At 37.7% G+C, this 27,265-nt stretch overlaps 3 protein-coding genes and 1 long non-coding RNA gene across 6 annotated transcripts; 2 read left to right on the top strand and 2 right to left on the bottom strand.

The window, feature by feature from the left end:
- The first annotated feature begins 3,237 nt into the window (after nt 1-3,237).
- On the top strand, nt 3,238-12,631 carry LOC143354875 (uncharacterized). The gene is made up of 12 exons (XM_076789254.1): nt 3,238-3,455; nt 3,583-3,641; nt 3,986-4,055; nt 5,238-5,514; nt 7,220-7,415; nt 8,265-8,491; nt 8,786-9,075; nt 9,266-10,042; nt 10,919-11,011; nt 11,080-11,181; nt 12,110-12,419; nt 12,491-12,631. Exons 1-12 carry the CDS (start codon nt 3,451-3,453, stop codon nt 12,563-12,565), a joined length of 2,481 nt encoding a protein of 826 aa, XP_076645369.1. The 5' UTR covers nt 3,238-3,450; the 3' UTR covers nt 12,566-12,631.
- LOC143354894 (uncharacterized) lies at nt 10,353-10,927 on the bottom strand. The gene is made up of 2 exons (XR_013082407.1): nt 10,786-10,927; nt 10,353-10,736 (listed from the first exon to the last, which is right to left on the bottom strand). It is a non-coding gene; the product is annotated as an uncharacterized LOC143354894 (long non-coding RNA).
- Nucleotides 12,632-12,756: 125 nt separating the features above from the next.
- Nucleotides 12,757-15,420, top strand: LOC143354807 (uncharacterized). The gene is made up of 3 exons (XM_076789155.1): nt 12,757-12,908; nt 13,828-14,049; nt 14,616-15,420. Exons 1-3 carry the CDS (start codon nt 12,762-12,764, stop codon nt 15,096-15,098), a joined length of 852 nt encoding a protein of 283 aa, XP_076645270.1. The 5' UTR covers nt 12,757-12,761; the 3' UTR covers nt 15,099-15,420.
- A 476-nt stretch (nt 15,421-15,896) lies between these two features.
- Nucleotides 15,897-27,179, bottom strand: LOC143354783 (uncharacterized). 3 transcript variants are annotated; one of them, XR_013082383.1, is made up of 6 exons: nt 26,768-27,179; nt 26,046-26,322; nt 25,688-25,974; nt 25,375-25,609; nt 22,803-25,285; nt 15,897-22,516 (listed from the first exon to the last, which is right to left on the bottom strand). XR_013082383.1 is itself a non-coding variant. In XM_076789093.1 (5 exons), exons 1-5 carry the CDS (start codon nt 26,957-26,959, stop codon nt 25,224-25,226), a joined length of 1,053 nt encoding a protein of 350 aa, XP_076645208.1. In that variant the 5' UTR covers nt 26,960-27,179; the 3' UTR covers nt 15,897-25,223. The 3 variants fall into 3 exon arrangements, 1 of the variants encoding a protein (XP_076645208.1); XR_013082384.1 differs by having other exon boundaries at nt 15,897-16,721; nt 25,126-25,285; XM_076789093.1 differs by having other exon boundaries at nt 15,897-25,285.
- Between the last annotated feature and the right edge of the window lie 86 nt (nt 27,180-27,265).

The following is a 27,265-nucleotide window of genomic DNA, read 5'->3' as shown; positions in this document are numbered from 1 at the left end:
CGTTTGTGGGAATCAAGTTCCACCGCGGCTAGTGTCCTCGCCACCGGATATCCCCTCTTTTCAAGAACATCTTTTCAGCGAATTTTCGGATTGCATTTGTCAATCGCCTCTGTTCGTTATACCTCTCAACGCGTTGTATCTACCGTCGATTATTCCATAATTTTTGGAAGTCTTTAATAGATCCTCGAATAGGAAGTTTTTAATAGATCCTTCAAAAGCAACAGAAACTTCAATCGTAAACCAACAACTTACCCTCAATAACGTAATCGAACAATTTCCTTTAGGACTATTGTGTAAAAGAAGATTTTCAAGCTTCCATTTGGTACAGCACAATCGTTAAAAAGCCTAATAGGCTTCCGGTACATAAAATGTTAACTATGTAACCCAATTTTCAACTCTATAAACTGTAACGTCTTGACCTCGATAAATGTGAAAATAATGATTTCCAGGGCCGAGTGATTTTATTCTGCCACGAAATAGATATTTAAATCACACTTTATTTTGCAACTGTACGATGTGCCGCATAAATATTTGTACCTCTGCGGCCCGTCCGGAAATGTTTATGAACGACTTCCCGTACTCAACGAAATCATTCTACCGCTTATTTACGTTATCAATTCAGTAGAACGGGTGCATTTGTATACCGACTGCAATTAACAAATGCATTTGCGCGTACAGATATATCAGAGATATGTCTTCGCTTGTAAATAATTGTCTAATTTATAAAAAAATGAAAAACAACACATACTGGAGATCGGTTTAATCGTTTCGTCGTCAAGCACGAAATACAATAAAACTCGTAGTCGTATTGTGAAGGTTAATAATTTTATGCATGTCGAACGCCAGCTTTCTGTAACGAGTACTATATAAATTCTGGCACACGTATTATGCCAAACTGGTATCGACACGTAGGGCAGGCAAATATAGCGGGGCTTAAACCTGCCGATGTAACTTTATTTCAGCTCACGTGCGAATCCAATCCAGGCATGATTTTCCATTTCAAATCGAGCGTATATCAAAAGTCGGGGCCGTCTCATCCATATCAATCGAAGAAGGGTATCGGCTTCTGTACCTGAATTACAATAATTCTTTGAATCTATATAAAAATTGTCAGCCAGCGTGATATATAACGTAAGCCGGGAGGGCCCCCGATGCCTTTCTTCTTGATCATTTTTTTTTTCAACAAAACCACTTTTGACGCTGGCATAAAGCAATCTGTACTGCCCAACGTTGACACGGATACATGGTAGATTGCTTTTCAAAGTGATCTTAATTCATTTTACGAAGAGCGGCTGTCGGACACTGAATAACATCGACAAATTTTTACATTTTTTATATTGTTCTCGACCGTACAACTGAGTACAATTTGACGATAATTTTGTCCATGTGAAATTTCTTATAAATGTAATAGTAAGTTTCGTAGTACTAGGTTTTCTATTTACCCTTAAGTGGACCTACAAAATGTACTTTAAAAATAGAATGATTCAGATCGATTGTACTTAATATTATATTTATGTTTGATTATAAATATAATATATTATTTGTTTTTATTTTTTTATCTGAATGATAAATAAAAACGTAGTGAGATAGTAACATTTCATCTAAATCCAGAAATAGTTATATTATTAATAGTTATACATTAATAATTATTAGCATAAAGAGGCTACATCGACCCTAATAATACACTCAAAGGTTGAAGGAGTCAATGATAAGAAATTCTGACGAATCAAATAAGATATAGATTACCTGTTGTAAAATTAAATAATAATTTAGCTAGTACCACAATCCCTACTTGGATCCTTCTAAAGAGTAGCATAAAAAGATCTAAATACACCCCAAGTGCCGCCATCCCACATGGAGATATTTCTTCAGTCGGTCACATCAACAATTAATTTTTCAAATTTAATTTAACTGTTGGCATAAATTGTCTTTAATATATAAATAGTCACAATTTAGAGGAAAAATGTACAAACGAAAATATTAGTACTTAATAGGTTAATGTATAGCTATTTTTCAACTAATCGGCCAATGACCATTGCAGTAGAGGCCGAGCTCGAATATTCTAATCCAATTTTCCAACAATCGTTACTCAACTAACTTACCCGTTGCCACTAAAATAGTTTTATTATAAATTTCTATTTACGCGGCTGTAGGTACGTCGCATACAAGAAAGGCAGGTAGATAACCTAGAAAAATATTTCAACGAAAACTTGATATTCATGAAAATTCCTTCTATGGTTTTTAGAAATACTCAATATTGATGCAGCGTAATTATCATTTAAAAAATTTGTTCAATTGTCAGAAGTAATGGAAAGAAAGATAAAATTTTAGTAAAATGTGTTTACGAATGCACTATATACAAACGTGATACTTGCAAAAACAACCTGCAAATTATTATTAAGCAATAAGTGTATATAGAATTAAAAAATACGATTAGTGTGGTCATCTAAGGGCAAGGTTCGCAGAGCGCATAAACTACATTGGTGCTTACCGGCTGAAGGCGATGTTACCAACAGATGATTGAGACCAAAGACACCGACGAGATATATCTCGTCGGTGCTGGCAGTCTTTATATATATATATATATATCTCGTCGGTGCTATCGTCCTAAGACCTTACCTACCGCCAGTTACGCAGCAGATCTTTAAAAATCAATGTCTAACAACTTAGAATTTCTTAATAAATTGCTCCAGAGCGATAACAAAACAACAAGTTACTTTGAGTAGTCTAATCCGACAACTTCCCTCAAGGCTGTTATTTAAAATGAAACTGTTAAACTACTCTCAGGCATATCATAGTCATTAAAAATCCTAAGGCTTGCAGTAGCTGGGGCATTAATAGAAGATAACTTCCTACTGGCACAAGCGTTGTTGTTCTTTCGTACATTCAAGTTGGCGGAGAAACAAGCACATTGAGGGGCGAGTTGAATCCGAAAATCGAAATTTAGAGATTTGGTGACGCATGAGAATCGTATAAGTTGAGATATGATGATTTTGTCCCTGTGATCACAATCGCACGTTCGCATTCCATCGTGAAAGATGCAATCTCTGACCGCCAAACAGATGGCTGGAGGTCATTATCCCTTATCTTGCCCGTCTGGTCAATATTATCGACCCTGACAGCGACTGCAAGAGTTCCGTGGTTGATTCACGATTGTTCCCATAGAAACGTACACTCGCGATCGAATCGCGGCCGCGCGTACCTTTCCTTTGATACGGGCATATGTGTAGGTACCCGGGCAAACCTTGTACGGTCTTGCGGGTCTACCGCAGTCTCAAATATTGACACGACCTACGATGAACCCAGGCATCGTCTTCTGATGTCCCAGGGTTCTGAACCTAACCGAAAGTTCGCGCCGGAAGTCGTTACGCTCCGGAAGATCGGATGCTCGCCGCTGATCGGTGCTAGGACAGCATGTAGGTAAAACCGACGTGCCATCCCGGAGACTGGATGATGTAGGCTATTTTTTCTGTTCTCGTTTTCCCCGTATCCCTTTCGTTCTACCGTATCCATTATTGATCGAGTGAAATTTCTTCTTCTTTTTCTTTCTTTTTTTCGTGCACATTCGCGTCGCGCGCAAAGAATGATCGGAAGGACGTCGTTAGTGGAACAAAAGCGGATACAATGGGCGAGAGAAAGAGGTAAGTTTCGGAGTTCCCGAATCGTTCGAATAGTCGATGTTTAGACGGTAGTTGTAGCAATCTGTTGAATCCGGTGTGTTAAAAATCGTGATCGGATGGCTCCTAAACGCCTGTCTCTCATTCAGCTCGCGTTAGATTGGCGTGAAACTTATTGTTAGACGCCGAAACGGTTTCATTGCGAGAGTTCGTGCAATAAATGTATGCAATACGAATCTATTATCGATGTGAATTAGTATGACATGCTGTCACGCGGGTATCGAGTTTGATGTGCGCGACGGTAAAATTATTATTAGAACGACTGACATTGTGCATGGTATCGTTAATAATTTATGCGAATACTGTAGAAGAGATGGCGCGGCTCAGCGGGAGTTGGGGATTTTTGAAAAGTAACGGCAATATCCGCAGCAACGTTCGGTGAGTATTTCCCAAAAAAGGGACAAAACAAAATAGAATTCCGTAGTACATTCATTTTATTCCCGTAGAAGATTTATATTCGCTATTTCAAATAGCAGGAGTATCGTTTACAATTGTTCAAACAACCATACGACATGGTAACTTTCAATCGTTTAAATTAAAATCCCATCTCACGAATGAAAATAATAAAGATATTATTCATTGAAAATGAATTCGCATTGAAATAATGTCCTTGAAAATTTATCGAGTACTTGAACTTAAAGAATACACAACTTTATTGTCTGCCCTTTGCTCTCTGTTTCTACTTGTCAGAAATATTAACTATCAATGAAATTCTTATTGAAGACAGACATTAATTCGCATTACAGGACACTACTTGTTGTAAATATTAAATAAGTTGAATTTAACTAGTATTGGAAATGGTCATTATAATATTGCAATTATACATATATAGTCGTCTAAATAAGTAGCAGTAGTGTGTGATAGTCAGACGCATTAGACAACTGTATTATTCAGACGTATAATCAATTGCTAGTGTGACTCCATAAATTCTTTGAATTGAACTTCACGAGAACGAAGCTATAACTTCACAGGAATAAGTTAATAATAACACTGTAAGGTTGTCCAAGGACTTACGACACTTTCGGAAAGGTCTTTGTCATACAAAACAAATAGAAAAATTACTTCTCCTTCTTGAGTTGTTGATTTCGGGAAATTCACATTTAGAAGTTCATTAAGTAGCCATGCTATTAAACAAAACTACTTGTTTTTGATTTTTTCTCTTACGAATATCGAATAAACTTCTTTAAGTAGAAGGAGATGGTGAGACGATAGAATATCACTTTAAAATCTAACGAAAAAACGCGATCGTACTTAAAAAATTCAAATAATGAATGTGCGACTTGAAAATTGCAGAGCATTGTAGAGGGTTAATTCAAATGTTCAATAGTTAGTGCGTTTTTAGAAGAATATATGAGCAGTTGGGCGTCCATAAGAATTCACGAAGTTAGAGGTACTGATGTTTGAACAGTTGTTAGCGATGCCATATCCGCGTGCAACTTAGTCGACCAGAACCGTCTAATAACCGTGTTTAAAAGCAGTCCACGGGGCTTATCGACCCGTTAGAGAAATCAAGCACCTCGACCCTCTGTACAGTTCATAATAAAACGCGTAACGCAACAGCTATCCGGCCGGCGCAAGAATGTCCTTGGCGGAAACGAAGGACAGACAGGCGTCCTCGAAACCTTTCCGTGCCAGCGGCCATTACGGAAGCACCGCTAGCCTGAAGAGTCTCGCGATCGAGAGTTCCGGAAACGGTGTCACGAGCCTAAAGTGTCTCGACTGCAATGGTGGTAGCTTGATAAATCTCCGCGAGCAACCGGATGTGTCGCAAATCAGGCACAGAAGCCCGAGCCTACCTCCGATTTACAGCAAGGACCAGCAACAATATCTCTGTCAGGTCTGTCCGCACGGAACGCTTACTTCTAGTCTCTGCTAGAGGAATAGAACTATGTTAGGTGTAGTTACAATCGGTCATTTTCACCATTTTCTTCACCTTTTTCTCCCCCAAATCTCATTAACAACTACATCTACGAAGCACTGGACATAACTGTTTTACATTACTTTATAAAAATAACGAGACCGTATAGTAAAAATCAGAAATAAAAATTGAAGAGATTACAGTTGTAGTAAAATTATTTTGTAATAAGGAGATTGTCTAAGAATGTTAATTTAATAATGCTAGAATTTAGTAGAAATATCAATTTAATAGCGGTAGAGTACACAATAGAAAGTACATGTTTATGTTTTTATTTTGTGACAGGTTACAATCAACAACTTCGATTAACCTTGAGTGGTATGAACCATGTTTAGTCAGACTACGAAACGTCATACTGGAGCTTTTCTAAAATTCCGTAAAAATTTGGCAAGACAATCTTAAGTGTCATTTAAAACTGAGAACCCCAAATGTTCCACAATAGTTAAAGAAACTTTGTATTTGCAGCTGTTGTGCAATACAGTTGTAAAAATTATTATACAGAAATTTTATTGGGGTCATAAAAGACCCCGGGACATCATTGCAGGGTTAATAGAATGATCAATAGAAACTTGTCGAAGGCTCCCAGTCGAAGGTCTGAAAGATATGTGACTTCGAAAATAATTTATACGAACTATCACTGTCTATTACCGTCAGGATAGATCAACTACCAATGGTAACTTGCCGTTTATAACCAATAAACTTGCGAACGTATAATTTCCTGTTGAATTATTCCGTTCGATGGCAGAATAACAAACGAGAACGGGTTTTTAATTGCCATTGCGAGGACTATGCTGAAAACTATACGTGACCACTTCTCATTCGTAAGGGGGGAAGCAAAAGTAAGGCAGTCTGGCAAATCGATTCTTATCGTCGAGTTCAGTCACCCCTTGTCTAACGATTATACATACATATTGCACGTACACGAAACTTTTAATGACCAAGTTTCTCAGAAAAGGCACAAACTTTTAATCTATACCAATTTCGAAATCTCGAGTTCTATATAACTTCGCAGAGATTATCTGTCTTATGAATTACACTTACACGAGCACAAAGTGCTGAATTACTTTTGTCGTTCCATTCTTATAAATTATCATCAATACCTGAAAATGTTCATTAAACATGGTGTCTTCGTTACTATTCGACTATTAAGTGTGTTCGATTGTCAAAAATGAATTATCAATAATTACAATGTAACGACTAGCTTACGTGTCGAAAAAAACGTCTTTTTAGGCACTACATATACAGTCGAGTCCGAAAGTAAAATGTTACTTTACTTTCCGAGTCGACTGAAACGTTTCTTTGTATATTTGACCGCATTAAATGAGATTGGAGTTTCTATGCCATAAAACTATGTTACAATGGTCGCATTACAAACGATTCTATAGGTCCTAAGATTAGAAGACACGAACGATAATCTCGAAAGTCGATACAAACCCTGTCACGGTTTGTCGTCCCTGTCTCGAACTGGCACAGCAGTAATCATACACGGTGTACATATATGTATACTACACTTCCGTGGTAGAGGAAACAGGATTTGAAGATTGATGAAAAGCACAAAGTGGCTGTTGAGTCACGCGAGATTCCTTTGCTCCAAGAATACATCACGTTTTTCCCCGTACTTTTTTAGAATCAACAACGCGACTTTGACGTCGAAGGATTGCGTTACCAGGCGGGAAAGCTTCAACAACAACGCGACCATCGGTCTTACGATCGTTACGAGAATTCCGAAAAGAACCATTGCGGCCTGCAGAACGAAGACCGCGAGGGAGAGACTTCCGGTTATGCTAGCGACTCTGTAGACGCTCCGGTGTCGGCTACAGGAAGTAAGAGAACATAATTTTCTTAACCCCTCGCCCTGTGAATTTCTTTACAAATTTCAAATTTCTTGTTCAAACTTCTTTGTCGTTTATGATTTCTTAGAAGAAAAGAATTTATATTGTTTGTGGAGTTATCGTTCCAGTAGTCATCTTAAGCATTGTTATTATTAATGTGCGATTTTCCAAATGTTTTATAATATTGAGACACGAGGCTACATTGGAAGTGAGGAATAGGCTGAGCCCTGTGCTCATTTCAGCGTAAATATAATAATTTGTTAGTCGATAATTATTTTTAAACAATGTGTTATTTCTATATATTTATTAATGTTTAAATATCGATTATAGAGAAGAATTTTATTTCAGTGTAAAAGAAATTAGCAACATACATATTTACCACTAAAACTACCGAAGATGCCATTAAAGAAATTTCTCACGAAAATATTTTTATTTTAATAATTGTGAAGGAAACAAATCATTTTGACCCGTCCAGTAATTCCAGTAGTCTGACTCAATATTATAGAGAAAGGGGTGAAAGTAAATATTCGATTTTATTTATGTTTGTGAGACTTATGACACACGTTTTACATTAAATATTTTTTATTACTGAAAAAAGAGAATAATTTAGTACAACTGATTTGTACCACTTCACTGCAATTTATATACAATATTATAATTTACAGTGTGATTTAATTTTTTGTCGTTGGCGACACAAGTGATCAGAGACAGAAACGATTTCTTTGCTAAGCATCTTGTAATTTTTTATGTTCAATTAGCCATCAAAGGGTACCGTGTTGGTCAATCTGTTAAATGTTGTGTTCGGTAGGGTAGTACATGTGATTTTTCGTTTTACATTAGCCTTTTTGCCGGACTGCAAGCGACCAGGAGGAGACATGATCGAGAAAACTTGGCAGAATCCTTACTACACCACGCCTGAGAGTTCGTTGCCACCATCGAGGAGATTATCTGATGGTAGGATTGGCGAACTTAACAGGCCAAGGTGGGGCAGTGTCTGGGGTCAGGAAACCACACGAGGAGATCCACCCCCGCCTTCTTGGCTTTCGAGATTAGGACACTCGAGTCAAGTACGAACATTCGACTACTACGTCCAATTTGTGCTCTTATAGACTAATTAGTCTACATTAGCGTTCATCTGTCTTCTTGCTCTGCGACCCAGCAGCACGGTCCAAATATTTACACTTTTAAATGTTTACCGCTTGACTGGTTCCAAGGGGGATACCCCCTAGTAGTGGGGATAAACTTTGGACAAGTTACGGTAGAGATCTTTGCGACAGTTACAAAAACAATACTGTACATTATACAAATCAATGAAATTATGGTCACAAAACTAACCACGGTATGGTCTTATGCCCATCTAGGTATTGGTCATTAATCACGAAAGCGCAAGCAGCTCGGATAGTTCCACAGTGGGAACAACTGGTTCAGACCCTAACAAAACGTATCTTCGCGGTCAGAATATCCCTGTGGACGCGGACATTCTTCAGGAACGGGAAGCGAAGAGGCAAAAGGCTTTGGAGTTGCAAAATGCGATTAAAAAGCAGCTCGAAGAGAAGGATCGACAGAGGAAAGAAGAAAAGGAGAGAAGGCTGAGAGAAGAACGTTTGGAAGAGGAACGAATTCAATGTGAAAGAGAGAAAGAACAAAAAAGGTACCCACCTTTTTACCTTCGAGAATTAATTTAGAAGCTTTCACGAGGGATGCGCGAAAATACGCTTATTGTAATTTCGTATCGATTATTGTTAACCCTTTGCACTCGGATGTCCCCTCTAAGGGGACATTGTAAGTCTAGCATGGATGTGGCTCCGAGTGCAAAGGATTAATAACTGTATCTGCATCAGATTCGAGGAAGAGCAGAGGAAATTGAAGGAGAGGGAAGCCGCGAAATTCAGGCAAGCCGAGGCGATGCGCGAGGTGTTAGAGGCCGCGGAACGTCTGGCCAAAGAGCAGAAGAAGAATCGTCGTAAACGCGACGACAACAACGAAGACACAGCCGTTAGCTCTTCCAGAAACTTTGACTCGAACAGTTCGAACAGGAGCCAATTGGATCAGGACTGTTCGAGCGAGAGGACTCAGCAGAACTTGTCACCTAGCAGCGACGCACAAGACACGAAGAAAGACGAAGACGCATCGAGCGAGAAAGTAACGGGGGGAATCGACGACGGAGAAAAGCTGCCGAATCTTTCAGAAAAATTGGTAGCGGGCGCGAACGAGGTTAAGTCGGTCCAAGTTCCTATTAGCAAAGACGTGGCCATAGTGTTGAGCGGTAGACTGGAGGACTCCGAGTTACTGAACAAGGCCAACCTGCAGTTGGTGAATTTGGTGTTGACACCGTCGCCAAGGAAACTGGAGAACAGCTGTTCGAGCAATCTGCTCGTGGGTTTGAACAGTCTCGTGCACAGTATTGGAACCTCCAGGATCCCGTCGACGATCGTAGAGAACAGATTGCTCACCCCTAGCAAATACAGGGTGGCGAACGGCCGAGATTTCGGCACGCAGACCGACGTTGAAAACGATCTTCAAGATTCTCGCGAGGATCTACGGGACATGACTATGAAGAACGTTACTATGAAGGACCGCAAGGACGCGACGAATACTAGTAAAAGGGACATTGAAAAGTGAGTCGTAATATGATGCATTGAATCGCTTCAAAAACTTGAAGGAATCGTAGAGGATATTATTCTTCTGTCTTGCGAATAGTGGTAATTATTGTTTCATTTCGTTTTGCGAATTTTTCGATTTTTCATTGCACGTTCATTCAGGGGAACAGTTGCTTTGCGTTGTATACGGTTTTCGGGCACGATTCTCTGTTGATTTGCATGCACGAACACCCCTAATCGTTGTGTAGCATTAGGTCGAGTAATCAGTGATTACCATCAATTTTATTTGTCAATAAAACAAACAACAATAATATCTTATCCAATTGTCCTTTGTCGGGCAGCTCGAGCATGATGAATCATGATAACATGTTCTAAAAAAAAAAGGAAACAGAAATTATTTATGACTCGACCTTATCTATAGTTCTACATACTTTGTGTAAAACTCGAAGCTTTGTAATTCTGTGAAGCAGCTAAAAATAAGAATAACTTTTTAACAGTCAAGTTGAATTATCGATTTCTTAACATGTTATTTCTGTAAAAAACAAAATTATCCGAAGAACGTGTTTGTGTTTGGAAAAGCTTTTAAAACAGCTTCGGAAAATCGATCGAAATCATGCTGCATGCATTTGGCTGCTTTATGAATCCACAAAGTTTTAATAATTGATAAACGTGCGTCTATTTAGAAACAACGAGATAAGATTCTCAGCAGTTTCTAATGTTTATGAAAACGTAGGCGGTGCGATTTTGTACGAACGAAACACTTTATGTTTTCACATTGCTGCCAATGAATTGTCTTACTGTCCGCCATACATATTCTCGCCAATAGACGTTCTTGCAAGTGCATAATGGTTTTCAAACGTTATTGTACGCAACGGTTTCCTTATGATTTTAAAGGTCCACGAACGAAGGTCCTGTTAAAAGTCATCTCCGATCAAAATCTCAGCCTAGAACGACTATTAAGTCTAGGCCGCAGTGGAACGCTAATAGGTAACGGTCTGGATTTTCATTGAGCTATTGAATTATTGAAATCGAATATAATAAATGGTATTTCCTAGACCAGGAACTCGGTATCGGACGCAGAGCGAGAAAGACCCTCATTATCAACGACGGTTGCGGATGAGGAGACGCCAAGTTGAATCCAGCGATGAAAGATCTAGGTACTCTAATGATTTTCACTGTTCCAATAAAAAAACTTTTGATAGCCATATTGATTTTTCTTTAAATAGAAAATTATTATACTTTAACCCGTTCTACTTGAAGCTATTTTAACTTCGAAACCCATACTGGGTAAAACCCAATTACCGTAGGGGTACCAGTTACAGTACATTCTCGATATATGTCAGCAACGCGGATCTTGGTGTCGTTTATCCTCCAGAAGTTGTATTCTCTGATCCGCGCCGAACGTAGAAAAGGACAGCGAATCTGGAGTGACGTCAGTCGCCGAGGAGTGTAAACATAACACGGGTCGGGTATATCGGTGTAAAACCAGGAGACCACTACTAATTCAGTAACAAAACTTTATTTTTCATTATTTAAAAATGATACCAAATATGATATCATTCCAGTGATATTTACTTGTGTATATACCCGACCCATATTATGTTACACTCCTCGGCGACTCACGGGTTATACCCCGTGGTAGTGGGGATAATTCCGCGACATTTATTATCCAGGCCTCGGCGACATATACCGAGAATTCACTGTACTGTGCCTACATTAGTTATACTTATTTTTAAAGCATAACAAATATTAAAAAAGAGATATACAACATATATATTAACTGATTTTAATGAAAGAGCAATTTAATATCTTTTTCTTTTGTAACCATTATGCTTTAAAAATAAGTTAAACAATATAGGCACAGTAATTGGGACAATACTTCGTTTAACATAAAATATTTCCATTCTATGTTATTTTTTTTTTTTTTCATTTTATGCACATGAAATTGAGTGTAATTTTTAACAAATTTATGAAATATCAACAAGCTCAGTAATGCAAAAGTAACTTTGAATATGGTGATTTTTTGTGTTCTTAGACCCTCTACCTCTGTTAAATATTGAGTAACAAACGTAAACACGTTTTCAGGTCACCGTCTCCCGACAGGAGGAAACTCGCGAACACGAAATCGAAAATACGATCTCTAAACAGGCAAAAAGTGAAGCTCGACAGCTACGACGCAGACCTATCGATGGACAGTTTAAATTCCATCGTACCACTACGAACCGACAAGAACGGAAGAATAACCATCGAGGACAATAGATGCGAACGAAATGATAAAGTTTGTTCGACGAACGATCGCGTTAATGAGACTGATAATGTCAGACAATCGGAGCATGAGAATTCCAATGTCTGGTGCGGACAAGAAATTTTGTCGAAATTGTCCACATTGAAAAATGTATTTATCTCATACTAAATCGGGATGGGCAACGACGGTATAATTTGATCTGTAATGAAAATATTTTCCAGGGACTGTTGATGAAGCAAATCGAATGGAATTCGGAGAGATGCTTGGTTTCACCCGCGGCTTCCGAAATCTTTTAACGATAACCAGAAAATCGCGCCGTTTCGCACACTATCGTTTTATTTCGTTTCGTTTTTGTAGAGTGTACGATTGTGCAAAAAAAAAAAAGAAAGAGAGAGAGAGAGAGAAAGAGAGCATGAGATGGAAAGGAACCGGAGAGACTCGTAGTACGAGGAATGACGGCTGAACGTTTTTCTTGGATTGCAGATGTAAATAATGGCGTTTGAGCTCGAGGATCTCCTAAAGGAAGATAAGAAGGACGGAAATTTATTGCCTGACCTAAGTAAAGCAACCTGTCAGTCTCAGGAGGAGTTCCGGCGACTGCTCGAAAACTGTCCCGAGTTTAAAATTAAGCCGGATAAGGTTTGAACGATGGAATAATTCAAAATTCAAAATAATTATACAGAACGGCACATCTAAATCACTTTGATTAAACTGTCAGTCAAATTACTCATCTTCTTCATTCTTTGCATTTTCTCCTGCTACTTGTAACAGAATATTTTTTTGTGAAAAATATTAATTTGTCCAGGTGCGTACAGTTGAATATAGAAAAACATTTTGTTATGGAAATTAAGTGGTATGAAAAAGTAACTTTTTGAGCACACGTGATCTTCTTATATTGTTAAGTTAAGAAAGAAGATGGCTAAACAAATACAGTAAATTTCTTAAATTAATGCTGTAAAAAAATTCTGGTCAGCCAAGAAGTTTACTGTTTCGTAACACTCAATTTTTACAAAATACTTCGTTATATTTTTCCTAGTTTCCTGTGCGTACAAAGTTTTCGAAATATATGAAATCCTGTAGACCAGGTCTGGGCAACTGGTGGCTCGCAAACCACATGCGAGTCCTCTTCCCACCAGTGTCGCCAGACAAGGGGTGGGAGCACGAATTGAGGAGAAAAAGTTACCCCCTCTCTGCCAGTACCGGAGTATGCATGACAGAGACGGCACGCGTCACGTGACAGGGCGGGAAGCGTGGGTAATAGCGCGGTAGAGAAGGAAATGAGAGTAGGGGAACAGGTCTTGATCTGGCGACACTGCTTCCCATTACTGAAACCCCCCACCATGCTTCTATGGAGTGCGGGAGAAGGGGCGGGGGGTTAGGAACCTATATGGTTTGTCTCCAGGACCGATAAAAGCACGGTAGGATAATATGGAATGGCCAGTGGTGGGGGAACCTGTATACTTGTGGTGGGGGCTCGTGAAGCGACGACGGGGAAGAGGTTGTCCAGGCCTGCTGTAGATCCCTAGTCGTGTTAACTAGACAAAAATTGTAAACGTAGGTAAAAAAAGATGATGCGAAGGTGCGCGATAAGGATTTTTCCTGCAAACCAACGAAAAAAGAGTTGAAGATATTCGGGAAGGAATGGAATTATGGAAATCCCATACCGCCGGATATGAGGGTCCTGAATCTTCGAGAACTACAGCAAGTTGCCATTGACTGGAGGATGTTGACGCCCATTAGGCCGAAGCAACGTCAGGACGAAGAAATGTTTTCGAGATTGGTATTCACATTATTAATACAACTGCCCTTGCAAAAAGAAACATTGTTACATACAGGGTGTTCGACTACAGGTGGTAGAAAATTTAAGGGGTGGTTCTCCGTGACAATATAAGACGAAAATGAAGAGTAAAAAAATTGTGATTTCAGCTTAATTTTATAGTTATTAACAATTAAAAATCCGCCTAAAATGCAGCAACCCGACCGACAGATGTGCACGTTGCGTACGTCATAGAGGCGCACGGCAGTCCACCTCTGTTGGTCAGGTTGCCGCATTTTAGGCGGATTTTTATATTGTCTTGGAGAACCATCCTTTAAATTTTCTCCCACCTGTAGTCGAACACCCTATATAAAATAAAGATGCATAATGTGCTATTTATTTCATTTATATCGAATAAAGAGATGCATAAAATCAGATGCAGATTCGAACAATTTTAGATACAAAGCTTACCAGTAAAAGATGAAGCGATTTAAAAAACAAAAATTGTTATTCAAGTATATGTAAAAAGCATTTATATAGGAGAAAAAAATATGTTCTACCAAGTTGATCTGCGCTCTTCTGGTTCACAGGTGGAAATGGGAAAACTCGAAGCAAAATCGATCGCCAGGGAGCGGCGATCGACCGCAAGTCCCATCAGGCGCAGCAAGAATCGGGCTGGCATAATCGAGAGCAGCGTTAAAATTTGTCCCGAGTGCGGAGAGGAATTCTGTTTCGGTGAGTTTTGCGGCGATGTCCTTTACGACTCGTTTATAAGGGTCACCGTCACGACCCAGCAGCCGAAAGTGAAAGTGTCCGCCGACACCGAGGCGATAATAGCCAACATGGATCGCAAGAAGAAACGTAAGAGAAAGAAAAGAATCAAAAGCAAAAGCAGAACGTCTAGGAAGACTGCCAGGTTGCTGATTCGAAATAAACGGAAGAAATCTTTAAGTAACGACTTGGACAGGAGAAACAGCACCGATCAGATCGATCGAAACGGGCGCGACACGATCACGATCAAACCATTCAAAAGAAAGTGTAGCAAATATACTAAAAAAGGATTGCGAAAGTAATTGCAACACACCGCAGAAAAATGTATAATAATTACCACGGAATATTGATATTCATTAAATGTTACGTTTTTTTGTTTGTGAAACTAACTCGAAATCTGGTAACGAATGTTTAAGTAGACGAAATAATTGTTGAAATAAAGTATGATAATCATCCGCATGTGTAAAATAGATATATGCTATAAACACGTAAAACAATGTTGTGCATCGGTAAGATTTTCTGAAGCGAATGTTTTAAAATTTTAGAAAAAAGTTTCTAAATTATTTCGTTGACATTATGTTTATTGGAAATGTTTACTCAATAAATATGTACGTACTTACAGTATGTTTGAGGATTTTATCATTCTTGTACGTTCAGTTCGTGCATCGTATAAATTTGTACTACGAATATTGCTGCAGTTTGTATAATGAATAAACGGTATATAAAACGATTCTTATCACTATCTGTTGATTCAGAAATTTTTGTCTGAAACGTTGTGCTCGAGATTCGAAAGCAAATATGGATCACGCAACGCAATTTATTTTTCTATCGTGAAACAAAAGCAAAAAAGAAGAACAATGAAGGAAGAATCGATGAAAAAGTAATATGAAAAAAAAACGGAGTTGTGAATGTTTTATTATTTGTCTATATTCTGTGGTCCCTTCAAACAACATATTCTACTTTGAAAATCGTCAGCACGGAGGAGAAACCATGGCCCTCTTTTGTACAATGTTTTCGAACTTTCGATGACAATTCAGTGTGTACAGAAAACAGTGTAACGACAATAATGGGCGGGTACATATTGAATGGTTGCAACTGAATGCTGGAAAAATATAATTTTTATTCATTTACCTGTCTTTCTTTCTCTCATTCTCATTCTCTTATTTACCTTGTGTTCCAAACTCACTTATTCTCTATCTCTTTTCCAAAATGGCCGCAACGAAAGACGCACGCGCAAAAGGAGAAACGTTCTGCTGTCACGCCTCGGTTAATCGAATGTCAACTTTGATTTTTCTTTTTCGTAGCCCCCAATCACTTTTGAATTCGTTTTAAAAATAAATTCGAAATTTTTTCGTTCGCAATACGCGACCTCCGCGAACAAAATATTTCTCTCTTCGATTAATATATTCCGATTATACTTTCCACGAACGTCAGAAGAAAGTTTTCCTTATAGTAATTTCGCTTTTTTTCTGTTTTCTCTCTCGCATTCTCGACACAGCTTAACATTAATATTACATCGTACCCTTAGTACTGAGATTACAGCTGACCGAAACACACGCATTTTACACAGACATGTTTATACAAGATATCAATAACATTAATGCTAATTAGTACGATACGTTCTTTACATATCGTTGCAACTACAACACACCTTCCGGATGAATAAAGTATTACAGATCGCACAGAACTAATGACGTTTCCGTTTCACAGAATAGTGTCCGAAATTTCTTAACTCTGTGCTTCGTTTCGTTCACGACATTTCAATTATAACCGGAGTGCCAGAGAGCGATCATTATCGTTTCGATGGTATTGCATGCGTTAGGCCACTACAATCTAAATTAGAGTCGCGGTTTCGTTTCTCGATGATGCATGTGTGTAGGATGCCCCACCTAACTTCAATATCCTGAATATCCCATTTATTTCTTCTAGAAAAAATGGTAAAAATATTTGGAGCAATTATATTCGAGGGGCAATCCCAATGGTAGGTAATAGTGACAGATAAACTCATAATAATTGAGTAATGGTGGGGGGTCTCAGGAGTGGGAAGAGGACTCGCATGTGGGTCGCGAGCCACCAGTTGCCCAGGCCTGAACTAATAGATGAATATCTACAATTAAATTACTAATTAATATTGGTGATTGATATCTTGATTAATATGAAGTTTAAAAGAAATTTGTTTACCCATCACGAGATTTGCCTCCTCAAATCGATCTCTACTATCTAACATTTTTTCTATAATAAAAAATAAGCGAGATATTTATGATCAGGTAAGGTGCAAGCCACCCTGTACACGCCAGTAAAACATGGTGACTTACAAGAAAATATTTGTCTTCACCTGAGGACAGAAGTTGCGAAAAGAAATCATGGTAGGTACAGCAGTTACAAAAAAGGTAACTTTAAAAAGCACTGGAATTTATCATTTTGCTGGACGCTGATCGCCATAATGAAATGTCCTTGAAATTTGATCGATCAAGTCAGAAAACAAGTAATAGAATGAAAAAGACATAATGCTGCTAAATTTTGTTTTGGACGAAAGTAAATATTTTTCACGCTTTCCAACTATAATTCACATTTTGTATTTAACAGGATACAACAATCCAGTATTACATCATCGATAGCACAAGTGTTAAACAGAGAAGCAAACAAATTCTAAAACGGCCTTGGGCAGGCCAGTTGAATTTCGATTCGATTATAAAATTACACGACAGCAATAGTTCCGTAATAATTTACACGAATATTCAGTTACGTGTAGAACAATAAATTGATCGGATATAAATTTTATTCAAAATATGTATAATATCGTTCGATAAATGCACCCTCGAAAACCTCCAAAATTCCCAGATGTATAATGCGGGAATAACTTTCCGTTCCTTTTATAATTCTAGCGTTACACGAGTTAGAAGAATATTACATATAAAAATATGATGGTATTAAATACACTTAGCTCGCATTATTCGCGAGCTGCTCGGATAGTTCTGATCATTTCATTTAAGTACCCCAAGAATCCTTCAATATATAGAGACATTCTTTGCGAAATAACCGATGTTCATTTGTAACGTTATGCCAAGGAACCTTACAAAAAAAAAAATGTTATCGTGTAGCAACATAATATCGTAAAAGTTGGTTCGATTCGCAGATGAAAAATACTAATAGCAAAAGGTTTTCTTCACTTTCCCTAAGCAACCATGATATTCATTTGCATCTTCTTTATCTCGTATTTTTCTTGTTTCTGACGGATTGGTGAAAGTTTGCTCGATGAACATCTCCTCAACAGAAAATGTTACGCGTCGCGTGATGAAACTGTGCACTATACACGGTGTCCCAAAAATGTTGTATTTCCCTGGAAGGGCTGATTCCTGGCGCAATTTGAAGTAACTTTTTCCTTTGCGAAAATCTCCTCCGCGGCTTCGTTAACGATTTATTAACGAAAAACACAGACCAATCAGAGCGCGGATACAGCAGGCAGATTCTGACTCAGCCAATGCCAACGCCATGCTCAGCGGGAGCTATGGCCGAGCCGGAATCCCTCCACTATAGCCGGGCTCTGATTGGTCCGTGTTTTTCGTTAATAACTCCTTGATAAAGCCGCGGAGAACATTTTCACTAAGGAAAAAGTTACTGCAAATGATCTCAGGAATGATCCCTCTCAAGGAAGTACAACATTTTTGGTACCCCTGTATGTAACACAGAAATCCATATTAACCGTTTGAGTCCCAAGCAGCGCGATCACGTTGCTGAGATTTTGTGTCGAAAAGTCCCAGTACGTTTCGAACGCTATGGACAATGGAACGCTGACAATGCAGTCACTGACTGTCGAAGCAGCGCGCTCAACTTTACTGACGCACTTACATCACATAGCTGCTTTTTTAAATGTAAACAATACAATTAAATATTTTGTATTTCATTGTTATCGCGCCGCTTAGGCCTCTTCGGAATCGATAAAGACAAGTGCTATCGCGCTGTTCGGCGTTTTTCGACCATGTTTTTTCAATGACCCCTGGGACTCAAACGGTTAACTTGTTAAGATAAAACGTCTTGTAAAGAAAATATTCTTATTTCTTGCTCCTTTTTGCAGCTTGAGTCAACCAAACTGCACGCTTCTATATATTCTATTTTACACAGTTCAGCTGAACGAATTACTTAAACCTATACAATTCGATATTGGTTTTCCTACTGTTCCACATTAAGTGAATGTACGAACCATTAACGTTAAACCCTGCTCGGGACATGCCTGAGTCTGTTCGGGCCCAGATTTTCAAAAGAATTCGATTTCCGAAGAAACGCTCGCAGGGGTCCGAACGGACCCAGACACCGTCGACTCCCGAAAATTAACTAAAGCTGCCGTATGCACGCGGATAACACAACATTGGCGTTCTCCGATTCGCTTAGTGTCTATTATACGTTAAGTCGGTACCGGCCTAACAGAAGCTGCGGATCGGTACTAAAAATAAGCTTCCGGAACTTAAAAAGTTTCCTTTACCATATACATATTATATCTCCTAAAAACACTCGGGGGAGCCCAGCTATAAACAGCATTGATTTGGAACGAACAAAGTATAGCGAACCCCAGAATTGCCCTGAAAATCTAATCAGGCTGTATGCTGAGGATTAGGATCCTAGGGGGTCAAGGTCGTTTCTCGAATTTCTAGGAGAAAAAACTTTTCCAGTTCGCTATATCTTGTCCATTATCACCTTTATACGGTATCTGTACAGAGCCAACGCCTGTTGGATTGTTTTTTCGGGGAAAGGAAACATCGCGAGATGTCTGAACATCATTGACACATAGTCTTCGCAAACGTTCTTGGTAGCTCGCGAGCAAAACAAGGAGTTCTTCAACGCGAGCATCGATTTGTTTACAGCAGTGGTTCTTAACCTTTTCAGTGATCGGCACCCCTTTGAGAAATGTGTTTCCATGTCTCTATTTAGAAAATTACATCTATTCCAAGATAATTTATTTAGTGAAAAATAAATTTTCCATCGAAAATTTAGCAACTTCTCTCACCCCCTGGAAACGCTTCATCGCACCCCCGGGGGTGCATGCATCCCAGGTTAAGAACCACCGGTTTACGGTGACGAAATTGCAATACATGTTAGGTTGTTGCGTGTGAAATGTACATACAGTATTCCCACTTTGTAAACCCTCTTTGTCAACTTCTCGATCATATCGCCGACCCTGATAAAAGAAGATCAGGAAGTTCTCTGTAATCACGTTTTCAGCCCTACGTAGTACAACTATTAGAGAACGTTATAGAGAGAGACACATGGACGTCTTTGAAGACGACTTATTATGGGATCGATTCAACAGATAATACTGTTTTACGCATTTATCTATGACGTAACGCGGAAGTCATTATATAAAGTACTTATCTGTGGGTATCGTTATGGATTCAAGACAAAATTATAATTCCCTTCGTACTTGTACAGTGTTTACTCTATATATGTCCTAAATTCCTAGCCGATAAAAGTCCCAGAACTATCCCCACTGCCGCGGGGTATACCCCGTGAGGGGCCGTGAACCGAGGCCTCTAGAGCTTCGCTGTCCTTATTTACGTTCGGCATGGATCAAAGAATAGTACATATCTTCTGGCAGATATATGTCCCTGGCTAGACCCGTGTTTTGGACATATATCGAGTAAACATTGTATTCTTATTTAAGCGTTTGCTTTGATTTTTGCATAAAGCACTAAATGTTTCCTCGACTCACGAAAAGATAGTAATATTGAAATACCAAATTCTGTTACAATAAAACCCTTAGAAAATCAAGTTTCGTATACACAACTTTTATATTACTGTACTTCTTGATTTTGCCGAACAAATATTTACAATTAGACTTCTTGAAGAACTGCCAAGATTATGGATAATCATTATAGTGTCAATAGTGTATACATACTTTTGTAGCAATGCCACACTATGACGTTACTGGATATAAACCAGATATGATAGATAAAGAATATTAAATTACTGGGATAAGTCCAGATGGTTTTATCAAGCATCATAGTGGCTTAGAATTTGATATGGAAGAGCTAAGGAAGGAATTCAAGCAACACTGCCAAGATTATGGACATCTTGAAGATTTACAATAATTAGTCTCTCCCTAACAAAAGGTTGTTATTCTTCCGATCTTTACAGTCGCCCCAATGTTAGATTTGCGGTTTTGTGTATGATGAAAGATTGAGTAAGAAAAGGTATTCGTGGCTCTTTGCAGCCGACGTAGAGAGGGAATACTGTTGCAAAATATAGAAACTACAACAAACACTATTTATAATGCGATTCGAGATAGCTCGGCATGAAAATAATTATTGTACGAGATTTACTCGCAACGGCGAGCAAGATATAGCTTTTGGCACGAGAAGGGGACACGTTCGATGCAAGCAAACTGTGCTGCATTTCAATTTAGTGTAACAACGCTCGGTCATTTCGCACTATTTATAGGATCGAAGCACGTTCGAAATTCACACTCGCGTAAAGAAACTCCTTTCCGGATGCCGACATTTTCTAACAGAGTTGTATTTAAAAAAAAAAAGGTATATGATAGAACGAACAATGCTCTTACTTCTCCGACTCCTGCGAGTTCTAGGCCTATTGCGGAGTCATTTCTGATCCACTACAGTTTTCTTTCGATATAAGGCGACGACTCGGGACCAGCTTTCATCGTATTTCGGATGAAGAAGAGGAAGAGTCTTCTTATAACGAAATAAAATTGTATATATTGACGGTCGCTCGAGCTTATCCTCACCGCGACGGGTCACGAATGACTCCGGCATAGCATACGGAGGATTAACTGAACATCTGTGAAAACAGACGAAGGATGAAAGTATAAAATAGTTAATTAGCTATGTAAGCAGACATCGTTCCATTTCCTCTTTTATCGGTGAAAGCTATAAATGATAGTATCATTTAACAATACTATTTTACAATGTTCACGTAATCCTCAGTTATACATTACATTAGTTTACTTATCACAATATTCCATTCGCCGTATACCCCACGTAAACGCCTTTTTTCTTCATTTTCATTACGCACTATGATTTTACATACTAACATATAACGCTGCTTAATAGAATCGTCTTGAAAGAACGATCGTAGCAAATTTTCTATATCAACTGTTACAAACAACGCGTGTACGCGCAATAAACGATCTACGAACTATCTTTATTTTTTTTTTATATATATATATTTATATATCGGTTTCTTGCTTTTCTGCTATTCTATTTCGGTCTTGTTTAGAAATAGAAGCTCGAGAAGCTCGGGACATAACATTCAATTTGAATATAATCAAAGTTATCATCGATATCTAATTCTTCCTTTAAGACAGCAATGCCTGCGAAGTTACAACTCTGGTGGCTTCGTAAGTAATATTATAATATACACACGTTATTACAATTGAGTGACAACTTTTGAATCTTTTACTATACTCATCTATACACGGCATAAAATATGAACGGCTGGATTAGATCATTTTTCAAATAATTCATGAACAGCAGAATCGTGTTGATGGTCTGACCTATATTTCACTCAAACAAAATGATAACAAGACTCATCATTCTTTCTAATTCACAGAATAAAGCTCTTGAAATTATTACTTTAATTCGTACTAATATTATCCTTGAAGAATTTGTATGTATTCGAAATAAATGTTACATATGCGTTACATTCATGTAAGCGAACGATCCCGATTTTTCAACTCGATGCTAACATAAAATATGTAAGGAACCGAAATCTTTCAGAGGTATATAGATGACATTTCCACCTTCCTATAATTGTATACGGGTGAGTCAACATTTCGATGAACTTTCGAAATACACATGGCCACCCGTAATTTCAAGTAATGCAAGATATTTTAGGAAATGAAAAATACGCTCCAACAATGTCTACTATAGAATTAATGTAACATTCTTATGGTATCGTAAGAATAGGTAATTGAAAGATATAATCATTGCAGGCGAAATCATCAGCCGATGAAAAGATCACAGGCTAATGTCCACTGATTTCTACGATCAAATTACCAAACTGTGCGGCTATATGGAAGAGACAGCATACATTTCGAAGAAATTCGGATAACAGAAGGAAGAGCAAAGAATGAAAGTGTTTTTGATTTCTAAACGTTCAAATTTTTGCTACTGTGCATCGAAATTTATTTATTTTTAACTGTTCTTAACTTGCAGTCTTTCTGTAAGATGCAATCCTCTGCATAAATTCTTTTAATTTCATTAATAAAAAAAAGTAAAAGCTCTAAAAAAAATCGGGTATATAAATGAGTAAATTAGCTCTGTAAATATTAAAAACGAGTTTGCAAAGATAAAAATATGGGGATAGACTCAATGATATAGTATCTTAGTTTTGCAAAAAATTAAAGTTTTGTTTGTTACTTCTCAAGAAGAATGTGTAGAACAGCTAGTGTACCAAAACAGCCTACAAGTTCAACTTGAAGCAATGCGAACAGTACGAATTGTACCAGCAGCACCGTTTAAAGTAGTCCCCCCTGCATGGTGGAAATATTTGCTCTTTGGAGTATCAATGTTCCCAACAAATATGTATACACAGGCCATGGCACCCGCTTCACAAGGGGATCCCACTTCACAACTATTGTGTGGCGCCAAGACTGAATATATTAATAATCACCCTACCCAAGATAAAAATATAGTACAAACTGTGGACTATTGGCGAATATTGACAAATGTTAGACTAAGTCACTGGATGAGATTAAGAATATTGGAAGAAGTATTACTGTTTGTAGTGTAAACAGGTAAAAATGTTTTAGAATTTCAAGGCAATGTTACTGTAAAACCAAGGCAATGTTACTGTAAAACCAAGGCAATGTTACTGTAAAACCAAGGCAAACTGGACACGGTGTCCATAGGCCATTTCTTGTTGAACCCTTTTATCACCCTTCCTTAAATTGCTTCAACCCATACCTGGATCACCCTGTGTAATATTATCGTTCCTTCCTTCAGTCTTGACTTGTGAAATCTATATTAATTGTTTCACATTGCATTTTTAAATTGTGTTTGGTATCTTAAAATATATTCCATATAGGCAAAACTCATTGTTTGTGGAATGATCATTTTTAATGTTTAAAGAGACGCTTTCGTCCTTAGAGGACAAAAAATAAAAACATAGATATCTTTTAGATTTCAGTGTTTAACAACGTATTTGTACTTCTTCGAAAAATGTAAGTTTTATCTATCACATTTCATTAAAAAAAATAATATTGATAAGAACCAAGGTGGTAATTTCAAGTGCTTCACCCTGTATGTAACTAGGTACTTCGAAAGTCAATTCACAATTCATGATTACCTGTGATACACTGTAAATTAATCATTTATTTAATACAAGAGCGCCGTGTAGAATTGATTATTTGTAACATTTTTTAACATTTCATATATACAAGAAATGAGAGGCTCTAGTATTTTGTAAATTATATTAATACGTTCTTCGAACCAAATATAAATTACTTGAGTTATATAATTAATGACTTTCGTCGCACCTCGTTTTATTTTGTTTCGCAACTTGGCACAAATTCCGTCAGATTTGCATATCCTTATAAATACATTATATCAATCCTTAAAATTCATTACTGATGTACTTACCATAATAAAATATTACCTATGGTTCATAGTTACAAAGCATATAATTTCGGATCTATATGCTGAAGTAAATTACTCACTATCGGATATACGAAAATATCTTTCTTTATACTTTGAAAAAGACATGTACATCAGTAATGCAAACTTTTCCTCGTATAGAGATTGTCCTGCATTTTACTATTTTGGGATATATCTCATACTTTCTAAGTTTTAGCTTTCAACTGCCCGTTATACATATATATAACGAATAAGATAAAGAAAATGTGCTATTCGTTAGGATAGAAAATCAAAGCTAACTTAACAAAACACTCAGTTTAAAGTTTCTGGATAAAACGTAAAAGACATAAGTACCATCTCGTTAACAATGTAAGTTTTATGTAAAGACCTTATAAATATATATATATTATAGGTATAGCTGTAAATCATACAATATTAATGCATCATGTATGGACATATGGAGTTTTTTGAAAGAGTAACATGTATACAGTAATTATTTTATAGAGAAAACTATGACTTATGCCTCCTTCGTTAAATGCAAGGCAGCTTTGTTAAAGCAAACCATTGGTATGCTGAAAAAATCAATAATATACAAAGATTTTTTCTTCATACATTCACTTATGCACCTACAGTCATGAAGTCTATAAAACATAATCCATCGAACAACCTAGTCCAGTTGGCGTTATGTACAAGGGAAAGGAACGATTTGGTCAGGTGGTTGGTTCGTAAGTCACTTAAAACGCACCTGATAAGTCCGAAATGACAAATGTTGTTTGGACTAAGCAGGATTCTCACATTATTCCTCTTTGCGAGGAATATAATTCTCATTACATTTAAATACTCTCAGTTATCTTTACGAGCTTTCTTTTTACTTTTCTTTTGTGGTTTAGCTTCTGTCCAGATGTCTATAACACATACAAAAAAAAAAACAATTGTAAGCGTTTACCTGAAAATTCACATAACTATAATTTCTATATTAACGGAAAAAAATTACCTCCTAGCTCATCGAATACGGCACCACTTTTCTCCTGTGTTTCCGTAACAGTAGAATTCTTTTGTTCAACATTGTCAGAAACTTTTTCTGTGTTTTCTTCATTTTTTTGTGTTTTTTGTTCCTGAAGTGTATTGTCTACCTTTGGAACAGCTACAGGTGCACTGTCACTTTCAGAAACTTTTTTAGCTTTCTTGGATTTTCCATTTTTCTTTTCTTCTTTTTCCACTTTTTCAATCTGAAACAGAATTGAGATGAATTATTCGAATATTAACCTATTAATAGATTCTAAATAATTTTCTGCATTTCATAATACCTTAGGCGGCTCTTCTTTCTTTTGATCATCAGCCTCCTTAACTATTTCTTCGTTAGAAATAGGAATAAGGACTACATCTTTCTCCTCTTTCTCTTTCAATTCATTATTTTCAGTTTCTTTGGCAACTTTGTCCTTAATTTCAAGTTTCTCTGGTTCCTTTTGTTTAGCTACAACTTCATTAATCAAATCAGCTTTCTTCACATTTTTCTTGTTTTTCTTCGAAGGAGATTCTTCCTCTTTCTTCTTATTTTTCTTATCCTTTCTAGAATAAGCCTGCTCCCAATCACCTATATATCAGGTATAAAACAAATTTATGTCACAATGATGAAATAAATGAAAAGAATCAATGATACGTTACCTTCGTCAAAGTCCACTGGTTTTTCTAAGAACAAGTTCTTTAAGTTCTTCTTGTTTTTGGCTTGTTCAACTTTGTTTTCCTTGCCAGCCTTTGTTACAATTTGATCCTTATCCTTCTTACTCGACGTCGTTTTATTATCATCTTGTTTCTGTTCTTTCAGCTTTCCATCGATGTCATCAACTTTAGAAGCAGACTTCTTTGGATTTTCTGGTTTGGTTGGTACAGATTTTTTAACAGGACTTGCTTTTTCCGATGAAACTTGTCCATTGGCAGATCTCTAAAATATACATAATTAAATTTAACACATATTAATATTTAATGTTTAACACTTATTAATGTTTCATGATCCTGCAGACACACACTCGGTAAACATCATAATCGAATGTATGGAATATTAAGTACCCAGATCTAAACGTGCCGCGATAGATGAAACAAAGAAAATTCACTGGTAAGTATCGACGGAACGAAAATATCCGCTTTAAACGATGAATATACAATTAATTTACACATGTTTTATACATCGGGGGAAAACTGTACTCTTCAACTAGGGAAACCAGCTGATTATCAACAACGTGTGCGCGTATAATCACTCGCCACGAATAAGCAACCATATGGAGGGTAGACGATGAGCATACACAACTGTCGCATTCACATTGTTACTTAATTTAAAAAAAAGAAGATGATTTACAGTTTGAACCGCTCGCTTCGCGCGATGTGCTAACCTTTTCTTTGATCTTGCTGCGTTTCTTGTTGGCAAATTTCCGGTCCACGTCGGAACCCACCGAGAGTTGTGCAAAAGGCGGTTGTTCGGCCTTTTTGAAACCGAAGACGAAAACGAGGATCGCGCCTACGAGCACAACACCCACAGGTATTGCATATTGCAAGTGCTGGAATAGCAGCAGGTTGACGTCCATGGCAATGCGAAGGACGTGTTAACGTGTGTGAGACGCGAGACCGATGACGGAAATGAGGGACGGCAATAGAGTGACGGCGACAGCACATACGGTTACAAGTTACAACTCGACACGGTGATCGGTGGTGAACCGGACGCACAACGCACACGGTAAGGATTTACAGATCTTTGGAACTCAAAACATTGCGCTCTAGCGGGAGGCCCAGGAATTACTGGCTGCCAGGCGGGCGCTGATCTCCGCTGACGCGGCTGTGACATGCCACTAAATGAATCAAGCGAGATTCCATTTTACGCATTTGTCACAAAA

The sequence above is a fragment of the Halictus rubicundus genome, chromosome 1 (genome assembly GCF_050948215.1).
Source record: "Halictus rubicundus isolate RS-2024b chromosome 1, iyHalRubi1_principal, whole genome shotgun sequence".
Lineage (NCBI taxonomy): Eukaryota > Metazoa > Arthropoda > Insecta > Hymenoptera > Halictidae > Halictus > Halictus rubicundus.
Note: the sequence above shows the minus strand (reverse complement) of the source record. Positions and strands in the feature narration are given on the sequence as shown.

What these genes read in the sequence shown, in the direction of transcription:
- LOC143354875 (XM_076789254.1), top strand. An exon ending in AGCAACAATATCTCTGTCAG is followed by an intron (nt 5,515 to 7,219) that starts GTCTGTCCGCAC and finishes GTACTTTTTTAG; the next exon opens with AATCAACAACGCGACTTTGA. An exon ending in CCGCAGTGGAACGCTAATAG is followed by an intron (nt 11,012 to 11,079) that starts GTAACGGTCTGG and finishes GGTATTTCCTAG; the next exon opens with ACCAGGAACTCGGTATCGGA.
- LOC143354807 (XM_076789155.1), top strand. Translation starts at nt 12,762, where the DNA reads ATGGCGTTTGAGCTCGAGGATCTCCTAAAGGAAGATAAGAAGGACGGA. An exon ending in TTAAAATTAAGCCGGATAAG is followed by an intron (nt 12,909 to 13,827) that starts GTTTGAACGATG and finishes TTGTAAACGTAG; the next exon opens with GTAAAAAAAGATGATGCGAA. An exon ending in AAGAAATGTTTTCGAGATTG is followed by an intron (nt 14,050 to 14,615) that starts GTATTCACATTA and finishes TCTGGTTCACAG; the next exon opens with GTGGAAATGGGAAAACTCGA.
- LOC143354783 (XM_076789093.1), bottom strand. Translation starts at nt 26,959, where the DNA reads ATGGACGTCAACCTGCTGCTATTCCAGCACTTGCAATATGCAATACCT. An exon ending in GCAGCAAGATCAAAGAAAAG is followed by an intron (nt 26,323 to 26,767) that starts GTTAGCACATCG and finishes TGTATATTTTAG; the next exon opens with AGATCTGCCAATGGACAAGT. An exon ending in AGAAAGAAGAGCCGCCTAAG is followed by an intron (nt 25,610 to 25,687) that starts GTATTATGAAAT and finishes ATTCTGTTTCAG; the next exon opens with ATTGAAAAAGTGGAAAAAGA.